Here is a 17638-nt window from a genome sequence, read left to right on the forward strand (position 1 = left end):
TGCTTAACGCGTGCAACCGTGTGGGTTCAATTACACATAAGAATGAGGTTTTTGCAGCCTGTTTAGCCGCTGCCTTGCGTCCCGGTAACAAAGCGTGTTTCCGCTGTGGAAACTCGGGGCATTTTAAACGGCAATGTCCTGAGAATCCTGTACAGAAGGGAGGATCAGAAGGAATTCAGCAGCCCCCTGGTATTTGCCCACGCTGCCGCAAGGGGAGGCACTATGTTAATCAATGCCGGTCGAAATACGATCTCCGCGGTCGACCCTTGTCGGGAAACGGGAAGTCGAGCGCGAGGTGGGGGCGCGCACCGACACAAATGCCACCCCAAAATCCCCAACCCCAAAACCCCATGAGACCGCTGTCTCAGCAGGCCTGGATCACCTCAAGGCCAGAACCATCGGCAGTGCCGGAGTGGATGTCTCCACAGCCACCAATCTCTCTATAAACGATCAGACTGTGCACAGGGTGCCCCTCAATGTGAGAGGCCCCCTTGGCCAGGGGCTGAGTGCCCTATTGGTGGGGAGGTCCAGTGCTACTATGCAGGGTTTGTTTGTGTTACCTGGGGTTATCGACTCTGATTATACGGGACAGCTGCAAGCGTCGCTATGGACCCCCTCTCCTCCAGTATTTATTCCAGCTGGAAGTAGGATTGCACAGCTAGTTCCTTTTAAGAGTATGGTTCGTAATCGGGATCCTATTTCCCGGGGAGCTGGTGGATTTGGGTCCACAGGTGAACCAAATATTTTTTGGACTCAGCTTGTCCAAAGAACTCAGCCCACTTTGACCTGCACTCTAAAGAATAAAGGCAGCAAACCGGAACAACTGGTAGTGAAGGGAATGATAGATACAGGGGCAGACGTTACTATCATCAGTACTGCAAAGTGGCCTGGATCATGGGAAACCATCCCGGTCAACACGGGGCTAGTGGGAATCGGAGGCCTGTCGGCGTCCAGGCAGAGTGCCAACTTAATACAGATTGTAAGCCCGGAAGGACAGGTTGCAACTATTCGACCTTTTGTGGTTCCTGTGCCGTTAAACCTGTGGGGACGAGATGTCTTGAGCACTTGGGGACTAGTGATTGGCACTGCTGATCCGCATCAACATTTTTAGCGGGGGTCACTGGCGCTCGGCCCACCGTTCGACTCACATGGCTCACCGATCAGCCAGTGTGGGTGGATCAGTGGCCCCTATCACAGGAAAAGGCCGACGCGTTGCAAACGTTAGTGGACGAGCAAGTGAGTCAAGGACATCTGGTTCCCACCACCAGCGCCTGGAACACCCCAGTGTTTGTTATAAAAAAGAAAAGTGGCAAATGGAGACTTCTACATGATTTACGGCAAGTAAATGCCGTGATTCAAGATATGGGGACATTGCAACCAGGTATGCCTTCACCAACATTGATACCTCGTCAATGGGACATTGTGATTATCGATTTGAAAGACTGCTTTTTCACGATTCCCTTAGCGCCGGAAGATGCTCCCAGATTTGCCTTCTCTCTCCCAGTTGTAAACCATCAAGGGCCTAGGCTGCGATATCATTGGACGGTGTTGCCCCAGGGCATGAAAAACAGTCCCACAATATGTCAAATGTATGTTGCGCGTGTGTTGTCGCCCATAAGAAACAAATATCCTGACTTAATTTGTTATCACTACATGGACGATATTTTAATCGCCGGACGAGACCCAAAGGAACTCGTCACAGTTATGAAAGGTATGTTGCAGGGGTTAAAGACATACGGCTTGCAAATAGCTCCTGAAAAGGTGCAAGTGCAAGCCCCGTGGAAGTACTTGGGGTGGAAGATTTTAGAACATACGATACAGCCCCAACCCATAACCTTGCAATCTAACATTAAAACACTGAATGACTTGCAAAAACTAGTAGGGACTATCAATTGGGTGCGCCCATTGCTGGGAATAGATAATGACATGTTAAACCCACTGTTCAAGTTGTTAAAGGGTAATCCTGAGTTGACATCTCCACGAGAATTAACGACAGAGGCCAAACAAGCGCTACAAAAAATATCACAGGCGCTTACCGAAAGGCAAGCACAACGCGTAATTGAAGGATTGGGAGTTAACTTGTATGTCCTAAATCAGTCCCGACAAGCAGTGGGCCTCTTAGGCCAATGGGACACCAAGGGTACCCAGGATCCCTTAGCCATCATTGAATGGGTATTCCTGCCGCATCAAGCACCAAAAACAATAGTGACAAGGGTGGAAATGTTTTCGATGCTTGTGCGAAAGGGACGCGCACGATGTTTGGAATTAACGGGCACAGATCTTAAAACAATTTATCTCCCACTGACTAAAGACCACCTTAATTGGTGTGAGGCTAATAGCCTAGAACTACAGATAGCGCTGGAAAATTTTAAGGGACAAATTCTAATTCACTATCCATCTCACAAATTATTCTCCCTTAATGAGGAAATTAGTATAATTCCTGAATCGTTGAGTAAGGAGGTACCTGTCGAAGGACCCACCTTATTCACCGATGGATCAGGACGAACAGGTAAGGCAGTTATAGTGTGGTGTGAAAAAGGGGAATGGAAACATCAAGTTCACCATGTTGTAGGAAGTCCTCAGCTGGTGGAAATATACGCAGTAATTCAGGTCTTTCGCCAATGGGAGATGCCATTAAATTTGGTTACTGATTCTCAGTACGTCGCCAACGTTGTCAGGCGCTTGGAAAAGGCTTGGCTCAGAGAAGTTGATAACGAACCAGTGTTTTTAATGTTCAAACAGGTATGGGACTTGTTGAATCGCCGCGTAAACCCGTATTACGTGCTCCACGTGAGGAGTCATACCTCTCTCCCAGGGTTTATATCAGAGGGGAATGCGCGAGCTGATCGTCTCGCTGCCCCCGTATGGACAGTCCCTGTACCAGACGTTTCTACACAAGCCCGATTGTCGCACGAGTTTTTCCATCAATCTGCCCGAATGCTGCGTTGACAATTTGGGTTGACTTGGGACACGGCACGAAGTATTGTACAAATGTGTCCTGACTGTCAGCAATTAGTTCCCATACCCCAAACAGGGGTAAATCCCCGAGGAGAAAAGGCCCTACAGATTTGGCAATCCGATGTTACTCATATCGGAGAATTTGGCAAACAAAAATACGTGCATGTTTCCATCGATACATTCTCCGGAGCTCTATGGGCGACCGCAGAGACCGGAGAAAAAAGCAAAGATATTTTACGGCACTGGAAAGGGGCCTTTGCTGCTCTAGGGGTTCCACACCAGATCAAAACGGACAATGGGCCCGGGTACATAAGCGCAAAAACGCAGGCCTTTTTGGCACAATGGGGCATTCGACATATCACTGGTATCCCTTATTCCCCTCAGAGCCAGGGTATCGTTGAGCGGGCTCATCTCACTCTCAAGCAGCTACTACAAAAACAAAAAGGGGGAATGCTAGGGGAATCACCGCAAGCCCGCCTCCATAAAGCAATATATGTGTTAAATCATCTTACAATAAGGGAAGACAGGACAGCCGTTGGCAGCCCTAACACGGTAATAGCGAGACACTTTACCTCTTGTAACTCAGCTTCTCCAGTAGGAGAAAGGGCTCGGGTGTGGGTCAAGTCATTGGAAAATAGCCAATGGGAAGGCCCTTATGATCTTATAACATGGGGGAGAGGATATGCTTGTGTTTCCACAGATCGTGGACCCCGGTGGATACCTGCCCGCTGCGTTCGACCGTATCTGGACAAGGAGCCCAAGGAGCCCACAGATGCATCAACGGTTTGAAGTAGATTACTGGGACTTACACAAAGTACCTCATTCGATATTTGGGGAACCACCTAGTGGGCCAGGCCGTGCCGGGGTATATAGGGGACCAAGTGGGTTGCCATTAGCCGTGGACTGGGAACACCAGGCAGCAGAGAACAGTCAACTGGATAATCGAGAGGTGACAGGAATTCCCTGCCTCCAGTGTCCCGGATCAACACATCACGCATGGACTTTGTGCAAATGTGATAATTGAAAAAAAAAAAAACCCTGGTATTGTCACTCTCAGTTCCGGGCGGGAAGGTGCACAAGGTGTAAAGGGAATACCACCGGGAACGCCGAACCACAGAATCTACAGCTAGTGTGTGGGAGATCACATTGTGTCCCCCAGCTGTGGACTGTGTGGGAAACGGACTGGGAAAGTACCAAACGACAGTGTGACAAACGACTTGGGTGGAAACGGAACAAAAAGAGAACGTAAACCATGACGCCAGTATGGGGGGGTGTCTTGTGGCTAGTATCACTGTGTGCGGTTGCTGCGTTATGGGCACCCTCACAGCCGAAGGAAAATGTTTGGGTAACTCTGGCCAATCAGACAGGACAGGATTCCATCTGCCTGTCGATATCTTCCCCCGGCAACCCCTTTTCTACCTGCCTAGTGGGGCTTCCTTTAGATAATTGGGACTTGGGCCTGATTAGTCCTTTCAAGGAGGCCTGCGGGGGGGGACAACACGCCACTGACAATTGGGATGGATGCCTGCCACATCTTAATCACTTGCCAATAGAACCTCAGGAACTCGAGCTGTTAGGGTCCATAAAAATGGACTGGTGTTTGTATTTCAATTATTCAGGGGCCAATATTTCCCGGGCCTGGTCAGTTAACACTACCCTGGGAATCTATAAAAATGAATCACTGTGGTGTAACCACACAAGCAGCAATATATCTAAATCATCTAATGCACCTATAGGATTACCCAGGGGGGTCTTTTTAATATGTGGAGACCGGGCCTGGCCTGGCATTCCCTCTCATATTAAAGGTGGGCCGTGTTCGTTGGGAAGATTAACTCTACTAATGCCAAACACATCTATGATCCTAGACCACAGGAGGAGCACCCCTAAGACGCGCGGTAAGCGCAGAGCACATGCCTGCACTTCACAATGTGATGATGCTGTCGACCTATGGAACCGGAACACTATAGCTGCGGTTGCAATCTTGGCTCCAGGTGTCGCAGCAGCAAAGAGTTTGGTCACATTAAATAAATTAGGATGTTGGCTAGCGAAACAATCAAATGCAACCTCTGAAGCACTAACGGGATTATTAATGGATGTAGATTCTATACGACATGCTACTTTGCAAAATAAAGCAGCGATAGATTTTTTGCTTTTAGCGCAAGGCCATGGGTGTGAAGAGTTGGAGGGAATGTGTTGTATGAACCTATCTGATCATTCGGAATCAATTCACCGCAGCATTCAGATGTTGAAGGAAGGAGTACAGAAGCTAAGAGTGGAAGACCCCTGGGACTGGTTGGATAAATTATTCGGGAAATGGGGTCTAAGTGGCTGGTTAAAAGGACTAGCCAAGCTAGGAGGGCTATGCTTAGTAATGTTCCTTTGCATCCTGGTTTGTGTGCCGTGTCTGTTACAAGGTATGCGAAAAATGATTGAAAGATCTGTTTCAGCAGTGTTTCTAGTAAAACAAAAAGGGGGAGATGTGGGGATGGGAATCTCACTAACGGACATTCCTGAGTTTGATTTTAATGAGCAAACACTGCACCACCTGGCATGACAAGGCACTTAAGCAGAAAACAACGGAGAAAGGAATGTGCAGCTGGAAGGAGAAAAACAAGATAAAGACCATGAAGGCATTTCGCATGATCAGGAAGAACGGGCCAATCTGCTAGAGCATAGATGCGCGTGAACACAAGGCTGTAACCTATCTGCAAGCTGCAGGTAGCGCGTGTACACTTCTGCTTGCTATAAAAGATGCTAACAAAGAGCAATAAAGGTCTTTGGTTGCCGTGTCTGCCGGAGTCCGTGCCGCTTTTCACCCCCACACATAATTTTTATTTATTTTTTCAATTCTTGCAAACTAGAGAAATTTCCAGAGTGTAGCCTAAAAAAGGAAGATTTCTATATTAAATAAAAAAAAAAAAATCTAAAAAATAATCCTCTTTTTGCAGTTTTCTTCAGTTTTCAGATTCCAGATCAATAAATATCAACATTCTCCAATTAATATTGACCTTGCCTGTGCCCTGATGGACTCTGAAAAAGCATGTAGGAAAAGCAAGCTCAGTGAGGGCACCCACTGTATGGCCAATCTTTGTCACTATGTCCCCAACACTGACGTTTCTGTTATCAGCCACGTGGGCTTTTTCAGATCTAGTCTTTGCATGTAGCTGAAGGTTGCAGCTCATTTGCACCAATTCCCACCTGCTCTGTTTGGAGAACTGGCTGCACACAGTCACAGAAAGATGTTTCTTAATTGCCAACAAAAAATAATAAAGGAAACCATAGTTCAACAGAAAAAAAAAGCCTTTTGTACCTCCACTTTCCACAGTGGATGACTGTACTGGGTGTATGTGACAAGGTGTTGGTAGCTGGAGGGGCTGCAGGGGTGGCCTCTGCCGGATGAGGCCAGGGACTTCCCTGTGCCAGTCAGATCTGTTTCTAGCTCCACAATGGACCCGGCTCAGGACACAGATAAGCCCATCAGCAAAACCGGTGGTGCCTCTGTGAAAACATGTTCAAGAAAGGGCAGAAAACACCAGACAGTTAGAGGTGGAGGGAACAAACATATTGAGGAAAAAACACGTGGAACACCAAGGTTGGAAAAGGAGGCGGCACTCCATGGCCGATCAGATCTTCCCTGCAGCCCGCGGAAGACCACTGCCAGAGCAGAGAAAAAACTGTGGGAAAGAAGGAGCAGCAGAGAAAAACTGCTATGTACTGGCTGTGACCTCTCAATCCCAAATGCCCCTGCACTGCTTGGGATGGGGAAGAAGAGTCTGGAGTAAAGGATTGAAGTTGAGCCTGAGGCCTGGTTTCACCTGGGATAGAGTTAATTTCCTTCCTAGTAGCTGGTACAGTGTTTTGGATTTAGGGTGAGAACAAAGTTGATAACGCACCGATGTTTTAGTTGTTGCTAGGTAATGCTTACACTAGCCAAGGACTTTTCAGCTTCCCATGCTCTACCGACTGAGAAGGCTGAAGGTGCACAAGAAGCTGGGAGGGGGCACAGCCAAACTGGCCAAAGGGACATTCCATACCATGTGACGTCATGCTCAGCATATAAACTTGCGGAAAGCTGCTCGGGACCTGGCTGGACATCGTTTGTCGAGTGCTGAGCAACTGCATCGTGCATCACTTGCTTTGTATAATCATAGAATCATTAAGGTTGGAAGAGACCTGTAGGATCATCGAGTCCAACCGTCAACCCAACACCACCATGCCCACTAAACCATGTCCCTAAGTGCCTCATCTACTCGTCTTTTAAATACCTCCAGGGATGGGGACTCAGCCACTTCCCTGGGCAGCCTGTTCTAATGTTTAACCACTTTCAGTAAATAAATTTTTCCTCATGTCCATATTCTTTTATTATTACTATTTTACTTTATTTTACTTCAATTATTAAACTTTTCTTATCTCAACCCACGAGTTTTCTAACTTTTACTCTTCCGATTCTCTTCCCCATCCCACCAGGGCGGGAGCAGTGAGTGAGCGGCTGTGTGTGAAGGAGTGACCATGAATTGGCTGGTCAACTCCGGCAGTATGAGGAAAGTCTCTCTCTTCCTCCCTCGTCTCGGTTGGTGCGATATTGCCGCCGGTGCACCATGGTGGTAGCGATTGGCGCCTGTTGGTCTTCGACCTTCAGCAACCCCACAACAGAGGGGTCCTCCGAGAGACCAGAGCAAGGATGGTTTGTGGGCAATTCTGGCTAGGAAGTGTACTCTTTAACTCATCACAGAGTTTTCTATCAATGAAGTTGCCCATCCATCCAGAGCACAATGGTCCTACTTGGGTACAAGAGCATCGTGGGAGACTTGAAAGCCTCGCTAAAGTCAAGGTTGCTCTTGCCTCATCCACAAGTCTAAGCAGTTCATCACAGATGGCAGTCAGGTTGGCGAGGCACGATTTATGCCCGGTAAATCCGTGCTGACTGTTCCAAACCAGCTTTTCATTCGTGATGTGCACAGAAATGGGTTCCAGGAAGTCTCCTTACGTGAGGAGTACTACCAGAGACTGGAGGAACTGAGGCTGACTGGACTGAGTTTGTCAATATTGACCTTCTGGCCATGTTTGGTGACGGGTACAACACCTTTCTTTCACTTGGTCGTCTAGGGCCTCTCCCAGTCTCAATGACCTTTCAAAGCTGATGGGGAGCAGCCTCGCCAGGACGTCAGGCCCTTCTTTCAGCACCTGGGCATGCAGCCCTGCATGCCCATGGACTTCTACAGGCCAGGTTCTCTCCTGACGTCCCTGACTCAAGCTTCATCCACTGCTGAACCCTACCACACATCACAGAGGCCTGGGAGAGCTTCTTGCTGAAGGCTGAGGAAAAGAAGCCATTGAGTACCGTATGGAGACTGTTTATTCTTTGAATTGCCTGGCTAAAGGCCTTGCGAAAATTGGGATGACAAGGAAAGGGAGGAACACGAACAAAAGCAGCGACAAGAAACAACCCTCGCCAGTCTCGTTAACCGATGAGCCATCAAGCAATTACAGGTGCCACTCCTGGGAAGACCAGCTTGGACTTTGCAGCTCATGGAATTGTAAATTGGGGTGCGGCGGGGGGTGTGTGCGTGTGTGTGTAGATCCTGAACACTGTACTGGAGAGGGCGAATGGGAATGCCAGTGCCAGCTACTGGCACCACCCTTCCACACCAGATAACGCCATGCTCAGCAATAGAAAGTGGAATCAAGGAAGAAGGGGCAAGAGGATATCTCCCAAGGTGCGTGTAACTCTGAAACTGGCTGGGCAGCCGGGAGGAGGTCAGTGTTCGCTTCTGCATCGTTTGTTTTTCATTCTTGTTCCTCACTTATTAAACCATCTTTATCTCACCTGCCCCAAGTTTTCATGCTGAGCTGCTGGCCAGGGTCAAACCACAGGCCACCTCTCTGGATGGGGTTTTCCTCCTCCCTCCCTGTACCTGACTTTCACTTTCAGTCTCTGACTCACCCTTGTTTCCCAGAATAGGAGGAGAGGGGCCGGCCAAGGGCATGGGATAAAAGGCAGGGCAGGACCCAGGCTGCAGCAAAGCTGTTGCAGCCCAGGGCAGGTGACGAAGACGACGGTGAGTCCTTTCCCCTAATCCCTCCTGCCCACCCCATGCAAGCAGCCCTGGACATTGGAGCTCTCTCAGCACTCTAAGATACACTCTCTCTTCTGCCGTTGATATGAGTATGTACCATTGGTTTAAATGCCTCCTAAGAGGACTCTGCTCTCTCTGTGTAATCCTTCGCCCCCAGACTCTTGGGGGGGCCTTAGGAACATGACTGGCCTGAGGTCAAGACTCAATGGTGAAAACCAAGGCAAAAAAGTTGGATTCCTCTACTTTTCAATATCTCTTGCGGCTAGGTCCTATGTCCCGTTAAGCAGTGGGTCCACATTTTCCTTAGCTTTCTTTTCTGCTGATACACCTACAGGAACCTTGTCTTCCCCATCCCTCAACACTGCCCGCTCCAGCTGAACTTTGGTTTTCTTAACAGTATTCCTCCTGAGCAGCCCATCGCTGCTTCCACCTTCTGAGTTCTTTCTGCATTTGAGTCAGGAGCTTCACCCTCATGCATTCACTGCAGCCAGGTGCCACTGCCATGAACTCACGCTCCCTGGACATGAAACTCATGTGCCATTACTGTTCTGCGTAACACTGATTCCACAGTGATCACGCCTGCATCGCAAATATTCTCTCCAGAACTCCATTACAGGCAATGTGTAATGGAGGTCCTCCTCCTGCATGAATCCTCTGATTTAGTTGGGTCAATTCCTTAAGCAAAAAGGGATGTGGAAAGATTTGAGAATGCTCTTTACTGTTCAGAAGCACGCAACCGTGCACAAGTCACAATGGAAGCTACAGCTTCCATAACTGTGGCTGCAGAGAAGAGGGAAGGTACCCCTGAAGAGTCACACTGACCTTCTGTCATCTGGAGATGTCATCTTTCTCTCAACCCATAGGAAGGCCTCCGAACATGCTCCCAACTCACTGCTCTCCTACAAACAAACCTGTTCTTTACCACCTCCTGAATTCTGCACTCTCTGGCCTGTACCTGGAAGATCAGACCCAAACAGCCCCAAACCAAGGCTGTAAATGAAATTGTGTTGCCGGGGAAAGAGGGGGCAGGAGGAGAAGAGATGGGACCTTGAGCAATCCCAGCACGCATGTGGGATCACTCCAGGCACTCTGCATATGGCATGTCCATATCTCAGCAGGCCTGAGAAAGCATGTTCCTCTCCATTACACCTTCAACATTTCTGCATTTGCTTACTAAAATTTGGAGAAATTAGTCCAACTGCAAAGTCATAAAGTCAGTCCATAAACAAAACCTGCAGGTGAATGCTCCTGCTCTACCAGAGAACAAAATCCTCAGCCACCACATTGAGACGTAATCAGCCAAAAAAATGAATCCAACTTTTTTGCCTTGGTTTTCACCATTGAGTCTTGACCTCAGGCCAGTCATGTTCCTAAGGCCCCCCCAAGAGTCTGGGGGCGAAGGATTACACAGAGAGAGCAGAGTCCTCTTAGGAGGCATTTAAACCAATGGTACATACTCATATCAACGGCAGAAGAGAGAGTGTATCTTAGAGTGCTGAGAGAGCTGGCCAACGTCATTGCATGGCTGATCGCTATTATCTTGAAAAGGTCACAGTCACCGGGCAAGCTTCAGAAGACTGGGGACGGGCAAATATCACATCTATCTTTGGAAAGGACCAGAAAGAGGATCCAGGAAACTACAAGTGCCCACGGGTAGGCAGCTAAGCCCCACACATCTTGGGGAATGGGGCAAGGAATGGGAAGGGTAAAAGAGAAACAACTCATAAACTCTAAAGATAGTTTAATAGGTAAAACAAAAGCTGTGCACACAAAAAAAAGAATGCCTTCACTCCTTCCCATCGACAGGCAGACGTTCAGCCATCTCTAGGAAAGCAGGGCTCCATCACATGTAAAGGTGGCTTGGGAAGGCAAACACCATATCTCCAAGCATCCTCCTCCTTCTTTCCACCAGCTTTTATTGCTTGAGCTCAGTGTCACAAGGTCTGGGATATCCCTTTGGTCAGTTGTGGTCAGGTGTCCCCAGCTGTATCCCCTCCCGGCTTCTTGCCCCCCCCCCGCCTACTCGCTGGTGGGTGAGAAACATAACAGGTCTTGACGCTGGGCAGGCACTGTTCAGAGACAGTGAAAACAAGGACATGTTATCAAGACTGTTTTCATCACAAATCCAAAACATGGAAGAAAATTAACTCTATCCCAGCCAAAACCAGTACAATGGGACACACCGCGCCCACGAACCCTCTGCAGCCATCTCCTGCTGTATCGCCACAGACACCATTGGGAAGGGGCACTTGGGGATCTCTTGGGCTGAAGAAAGCAAGCAGGAGCAGCATGGACATGGCGAGAGCCAGCAGAGAGCAGACCAGCCCTGTGGGGAGACCTTCCTCACAGGTTCAAAGTGAGAAGAGCCTCCCTCCCAGGGTGGGAATAGCTACGTAGCAGAGGATGGCTTTCATCTACTGCTCCCTGCATCATGTGCTCGCTCCTTCTGGGTCACGCTGCCCAGGACTGCTGCCAAGCAAACCAGGTAGCGCTCACCACGTGGATTCCCGGTCTACTCAGAACCGCCATGCTACTTCATGCTGTTGCAGTAAGTGTGACCCTAGGCTATCACCTAGTGGGCTTAAAGGTCTCTCGGGCATGTTTCCCATAGCCCTGGTGTGACGGTCTCTAGAAGAGGTGGGTTAGATCCTCCAATGACATATTCTGAGAATGGCAAAATGCTCCCAGACCTGCCTGCTGGCATTATGGCCTTCTTGTGCCCCAGGCCACCCTGGCTTTAGATGTTCCCCATGCCTTCAGATGAAGTGAGAGAGAGCAGCTCCTCTGGGAGAGAAGAGGAGAACGTCTTCTGGAGGAGACATGCGTGAAAGAACTAGATAGTGCAGTACAAGTGAACGTGGAGGTCACATCCATACTCTATTGGAAGCATCTAGAATTCAATTTCACACTTTAACAGGATTGTACTTGGGGACACCACACACCTCTCTTACTTTGTTACTACAGCGGTTATAAAGAAAATCTTCATGGTCTTCAAAGGCGAAGCACGACAAATGCCACGCCTAACAGTATCGGTATTATTATGTTGATCCAGTGTGTGAAGTTTTTCGTGGTGGTGTGGTATTCCTGCTCCAAGCGATAGGTCACCCTGTGCATGTACTTGGCTTTTTCACAGAAGCCATCTCTGAGCAATGCACTCGCCTCCTGTGAAGACAATCAGGCTGTCAGCAAGGTCGTGGTGCGTGCAGAGAGAGGGGCACAGAGCCAAGAAGCAATGGGAGGGACCAGCTGGGACCCCTTTGCCGTTCCTGCCTGCTAGCCACATCTTGGCACCTGCGCTCTCCCACCTTTGATTTATGGCTGATCATCTTCTGGTGCTCCTCCAGCTGCTTCTTAGTGTAATCCTCCAGCTTCTTTTTCAGCCAAAACCTGTGTTCTTCACAGCTGCGTAACTGGCTCTGCAACTTCACCTTGTCTTCAGCCTCCTTCTGCCGCTGGACCTCCCGCTCCTGCTCAGCTCTCTCACACTGGTCTTGCTCACCTGGTGACAGAGAAACAGAGGTGGTGCACAGGCAGGAGCTGAGCGCACAAGCCCCCAGGAATACTGCCGTCCCCCTCCATCAAGCTTGGCCCTCTACAGGCAATGGCATTTCTCCAGCCCAGAAGTTACGTCTCAGCTCCTTGTCCTTCTCTGTCAGGGAGAGGTCTGTGTTGAGGATGCTTTTGGCCAGAGTCTTTCTGCTTTGGAGGAACTCCTGCAGGACAGCATCTGCCTGTAGGACCACAGGCAGAAGAGGAGTCAAGCGGAGAAACAGCAGCTGGGAAGAAATAGTTTCTTGGGGGAAGGGGATGGGGCATGGAGCCTCTCCCCTTGAAGGGGAACTGCTCTCGGTCCTACCTTCACCCCCTTGCCAGGCATTTCCCGATATTTCTCTACCAGTGCCTGCTGGTCTTCTTTGAACAGTTGGTAACCCCCTGACACACTGTAGACACCATCACAGATTCGTCTCTCCATGTCTTGGGAGAGGTCCCTGAGAGCAGCCTCGCACTTGTCACGGGATGCCTGCTCGTTTTCCATGCAGAACTTCACCTTGACTGCCTCTACCTGGCGCTGTCCGGAAAGATGCAGAGGGAAGGCATCAGCCCAGGCCGAGCCGCTTCCACCGCTCTCATGCTAGGCAAAAATCAAGCCAGGTCGACATGGAAATTGGGCTCTCCTGTTCGTGGTGTAATCAGCTGGGACGTGAGAAATGGGGAGGGCATTCTGCGCCCACATACATCTCTGGAGCAAGGTGCACAAGGGAGCAGAGGGCGTGCCAGGGACCACGGGCTTCACAAAACACAGGGACAAGAATTATTCAGCTGGACAGGGGAAGTGTGGAAGGCTACAGGCTTCCAGCCAGGGCAGAGACACAGCTGGGCCGCAGCAAGAGAGGGGGGCAGGGCTGAGCTTCGTTCCCATTGCAGCACAGCTTTGGAACCTAGGGAGAAGAGCTAGTGCAGCAGGGACGACTGCCAGTCTGCGGAGAGTGAGAGCAGGTGGTGGGACTGAGTCTCCTCTGGAGAGGGCACAGCAATGTCCTCTGGCAGGAGGCAGGGAGGCCCCTGCCCCAGGACCATGTTATTTCCCCAAAGCTAAGAGGGTGATGGTGTCCCTGGGGAATCCTGGCTGGGCTGGGGACCACCTACTACGAGCTCTGCATGGAATGAGTAGATGCCATCTTGGGATGCCTGTGCCGTGAACAGCTCCAGTGTCTCCTGCTCGCACTGGCTGTGCAGCTCCAGTAGCTCCTGAACAGTCTCCGTTGGCAGCTTCACCCGCCGCTCCATCAGATCCTGGTACAACGTCACAGCCTCTTTCACTGCCACTGTGTTCTCACTCTCTGCCAGGACAAGCACCGCACTCTCCAGGCATGGCACTGCCCCGCTCTGGATGGCCTCCACGTAGGTCGCTGCCAGTTTCCCCAGCACTGCCAGGGAGGACCAAGGATAAGACATCCCGTTCAGCCCTGGGTCCTACCATAGCCCTGCTGCCTCCCTGCCAGAGTCTTCCTGAACTTCTTTGCCTAACTCCTTCTCACCCTGCCGGCAACATCCAGAAGCTCCAAATCCAGAGGCAGGGACAGGAGCCAGCAGAAACCTCTCCCTTTCCCCTCCTGCATCCTTTGACTCTGCATTTGATCCTTCCCCAGACACAGTCCCAAGAGCTGCTGGCCATCCAACCCTCTGGACAGCAGTACTCACAGTTCCCTGTTACGATGTGGCCACAAGGGATGGTCTTAGGTGGAGACTTTTTCCAGACGTGGCTGCAGAATTTCTCCACCTGCTGCTGGAATTCGGGATTGATCTTACTGTTCTGAAGCTCCTCCAAGTGGACCAGGTCCTTCTTGCTGGCCGGCTGGTCGAAAACAAAGCACTTGCGATCTGGAAAGTACTGGCGGATGCATTCCCGGGTCTGGTTGTAGCGTTGGGTCTTGGGGCTGCTACCTGTGGGTTAAGAGGGCACGGACCACGGTCACCGGGCTGGGACTGTTGTTGAATTACACTGAAATGCTGCTGTGTCTGGAGCTGGACGTCTCCAGCAGCACAGCACCATTCCCTTACCAGCCTTTAACTTCAGTGCGTTCTCCAAGTATTCGTCCTCAGAGATTTCCTCCCCATCCCTCTCCAGCTGCAGTGTGAAATCCCGGACAGCCCAGATGAAAGTTGGGAAGAAGAGGACAAATTTTTCTGAATCCTCCAGTTTATCTTCGCTCTCCTTGGGTGCTGCTTTCAATTTGACATGCTCAGCCAGCTTCACCACACAGCTAGGGAGCTGGCTAAGGAAAGAGGGACCTCCGCTCTGAATGCAGGGGCATCGCCATCCTGCAACCCCTCAGCACTCCCTGGGGAAGAGAGGAGACTGCGGGGACAGAGAACAGCCTGGAACCACCAGGAGGAGGGACAAAAACCACTCAGCCCTGAGGGCCACAACATGGGACTTCTGAGGACTCAAAGCACATCGCAGGGCACCACCAGAAGGTTCTGCAGCTGTTTGAGGAGCTGGGATTTGTCAACACCTAGCCCACCACACAGGCAGAGGAGGGCATCCCTGGTGCTGCTGTCCCACCAAGGATACTGCAGCTGGTCCATGGCTTGCTGGTCAATAGTGCCTTTGCTGTTGTAGATCAGGGTGCTGGAGAGCAGTACGGTTAGCACAAAGAGCCATATGTCGTTCTTGGTGTCGCCCTGGAACAACAACCCTTGTTTCTTAGCAACAAGACTCCCTAAGCATGAGCGAAGCCCCAAATCCCCAGACCCTGAATGCCCCTAACCAACAGGCCATGGCAAGATCAGTCTTTGGAGAAGCCCACCCCCATGCCATCACCATGTCTTTCTGTAGCTAGGGTTATCATCAACTCTTAAGTCTCAGGGTCCCACAGGCCTCTATCAAAGTGCTCCCTGAGCACCTCATTCCTGTTCTGCTGCTCTTTTCCAGAAAAGCAGAGGAATTTGGCAACTTGCCTACCCCAACCTCCTTCCCCATGGCCTCTGGCTCTTCCCAGCACACAGGCTGAAGGCCACCATAGGCGGTGGGAAGACCTTGACTCTGATCACCATGGCTGGGCCCTCAAGAGCTTCCACAAAGTGCTGGGAATGCACAAAGGGAGCTTCTGCTTCTTCCGCACCTTCTCCACGTCGCCCAGCCCTTCAGTGTCCAGCAGTACCAGAGTGTGTCCCGGCCGGCAGGGGTGAGCTACACACCACATCCAGACACCTTTGGTGTGGGACTGCACGCTGGAGCCCAGGGAGAAACCTGTGGGGAGGACACGAGGGTCTCAACAGTGTTACATACAGAGTAGGAAAACCCAGGTACCTTGGCCATCCAGGGCTGGGACCGCCCTCACCTTTCCTCTGACGAGCCAGCCTGTTCATGAGGTAGGACTTGCCAGTGCGGTACGGCCCTGTGATGGCCACCACCACCACAGGCTGGGTGATCTCTGACAGCACCTGCAGGGCCTCCTGCTGGACCACCAGCCCCTTCGTCTGGGTGTTCTCAATGAGGCAGACAGGCTCCGGCATGTGGATTTCAGATGCCATTGCTGACAGCAAACGCAGCCTGCAAAGGAGGTGGTGAGACGGGCTGGTTAACGAGGTGGGGGACACCCCACATGCCAAACGGGGACAGTCGTTATCATCCGACTTCATTCTTCCAAGCAAATCACGCTTTGCACCAAATTCCTTCGCCCGTGCCTCCTTTTTTTGCTTCTCGCAAGCGATGCTGTGAAGAAACGATGCCGCTTAGAAGAGGTGCACAACCCCTTCCCATTTGCCTCCCAACAGATATAGCTCAATTTCTGAAAGCCCAGTGGGACCGTGGGAGCATGCGGCAGTGTGTCCTGAACACCAGTCTGAAGTTTGCTGAGTGGTTAATTGTGCAAAACTGGGTGTGGAGCCCAGCAGTGGCCTCAGGCAGGGCTCTAGGGCAAAGAGGAATGACTGGAGTCACACCAGCACTAAGGAAGGGCTAGGTTAGGGGGTGAAACTGAAGCTTAGGGGAGCTTCTTAAGAATGGCTTCATTAATTTCTTATGCCCGACCCCATCAGACCCCTCTCACCCCTCCCTCTGCGCCCCTCACAGAGACGTGCTTGGTGCTTGCCCGTGCAAGGCTCCCCTCTCTCCTTTCCTCCTCCCGTGCATTGATGCGTGACACCCCCCCCCCACCCACCCCCCCGCAGTCCAGCGCTCAGCCCCGTCCTTGTCTTTCGCGCCGATGGCGAGACTGCCAGCGGCAGGGGGGCTTTCACCCAATCCAGCCCCTTCCCCTGCACAGCCCCAGCCATCACCCAGCCCCTGCCAGGTTCCAGTAAACCCCACGGACATGGAGGCAGCACAATGGCTCATCCCATGGCCGGACCCAGAAGCTGCCCCGCTGCAACCTCCCGGACACGCCAGGACTTGCTCTGGCAATGGCGAGCTCCAATGATGCCGCCCACTTCTGGGCTTTGAATCCTCTCTGAGGACCTCACAAGCCCTGCCCTCTCCCAGGAACATCAAGGGGATTGCCCCTGTGGGACAAGAGGCTGCCACTCATGCCACGGGCGCTCCCAGCCCAGTACGGAGCAGCGGAAAGCTTAGGGCACAGGGGCCAAGCTTAGGCGAGTCATAACTTGCATGCAGAGCCTAGGGGGTTAAACACAGGCTCCCAGCCACCCATTCCCTTTGCTCCAGCCAGAGCAGACCTCTGGCTCTCGTCCTCCTCCCACCTGGTGGGGTCTCTGTCGCTTGGTGGGGTCAGAAGGCGTCATTCCGCAGCCCCAATGTCCAGGGCTGCTTGCATGGGGTGGGCAGGAGGGATTAGGGGAAAGGACTCACCGTCGTCTTCGTCACCTGCCCTGGGCTGCAACAGCTTTGCTGCAGCCTGGGTCCTGCCCTGCCTTTTATCCCGTGCCCTTGGCCGGCCCCTCTCCTCCTATTCTGGGAAACAAGGGTGAGTCAGAGACTGAAAGTGAAAGTCAGGTACAGGGAGGGAGGAGGAAAACCCCATCCAGAGAGGTGGCCTGTGGTTTGACCCTGGCCAGCAGCTCAGCATGAAAACTTGGGGCAGGTGAGATAAAGATGGTTTAATAAGTGAGGAACAAGAATGAAAAACAAACGATGCAGA

General features: G+C 51.3%; 1 protein-coding gene across 1 annotated transcript; it reads right to left on the minus strand.

Moving 5' to 3' along the window:
• Window positions 1-11081: 11081 nt before the first annotated feature.
• LOC143173965 (guanylate-binding protein 1-like) lies at window positions 11082-17353 on the minus strand. Its single transcript, XM_076364068.1, has 11 exons — window positions 17350-17353; window positions 15881-16092; window positions 15662-15789; window positions 15112-15221; window positions 14598-14800; window positions 14238-14480; window positions 13683-13963; window positions 12892-13104; window positions 12664-12766; window positions 12341-12534; window positions 11082-12197 (listed from the first exon to the last, which is right to left on the minus strand). Exons 2-11 carry the CDS (start codon window positions 16071-16073, stop codon window positions 12027-12029), a joined length of 1839 nt encoding a protein of 612 aa, XP_076220183.1. The 5' UTR covers window positions 16074-16092; window positions 17350-17353; the 3' UTR covers window positions 11082-12026.
• Window positions 17354-17638: the final 285 nt, after the last annotated feature.

The sequence above is a fragment of the Aptenodytes patagonicus genome, unplaced genomic scaffold (genome assembly GCF_965638725.1).
Source record: "Aptenodytes patagonicus unplaced genomic scaffold, bAptPat1.pri.cur scaffold_533, whole genome shotgun sequence".
Lineage (NCBI taxonomy): Eukaryota > Metazoa > Chordata > Aves > Sphenisciformes > Spheniscidae > Aptenodytes > Aptenodytes patagonicus.

Excerpts from the sequence above, each read along its gene's own strand:
- LOC143173965 (XM_076364068.1), bottom strand. The coding sequence starts at position 16,073 with ATGGCATCTGAAATCCACATGCCGGAGCCTGTCTGCCTCATTGAGAAC. Across the intron at positions 13,964-14,237 it reads CCACATCGTAACAGGGAACT|TGCTGGGGAAACTGGCAGCG; the intron begins GTGAGTACTGCT and ends CCTCCCTGGCAG. Across the intron at positions 12,535-12,663 it reads GAAGGACAAGGAGCTGAGAC|GTGAGCAAGACCAGTGTGAG; the intron begins GTAACTTCTGGG and ends CTCTGTCACCAG.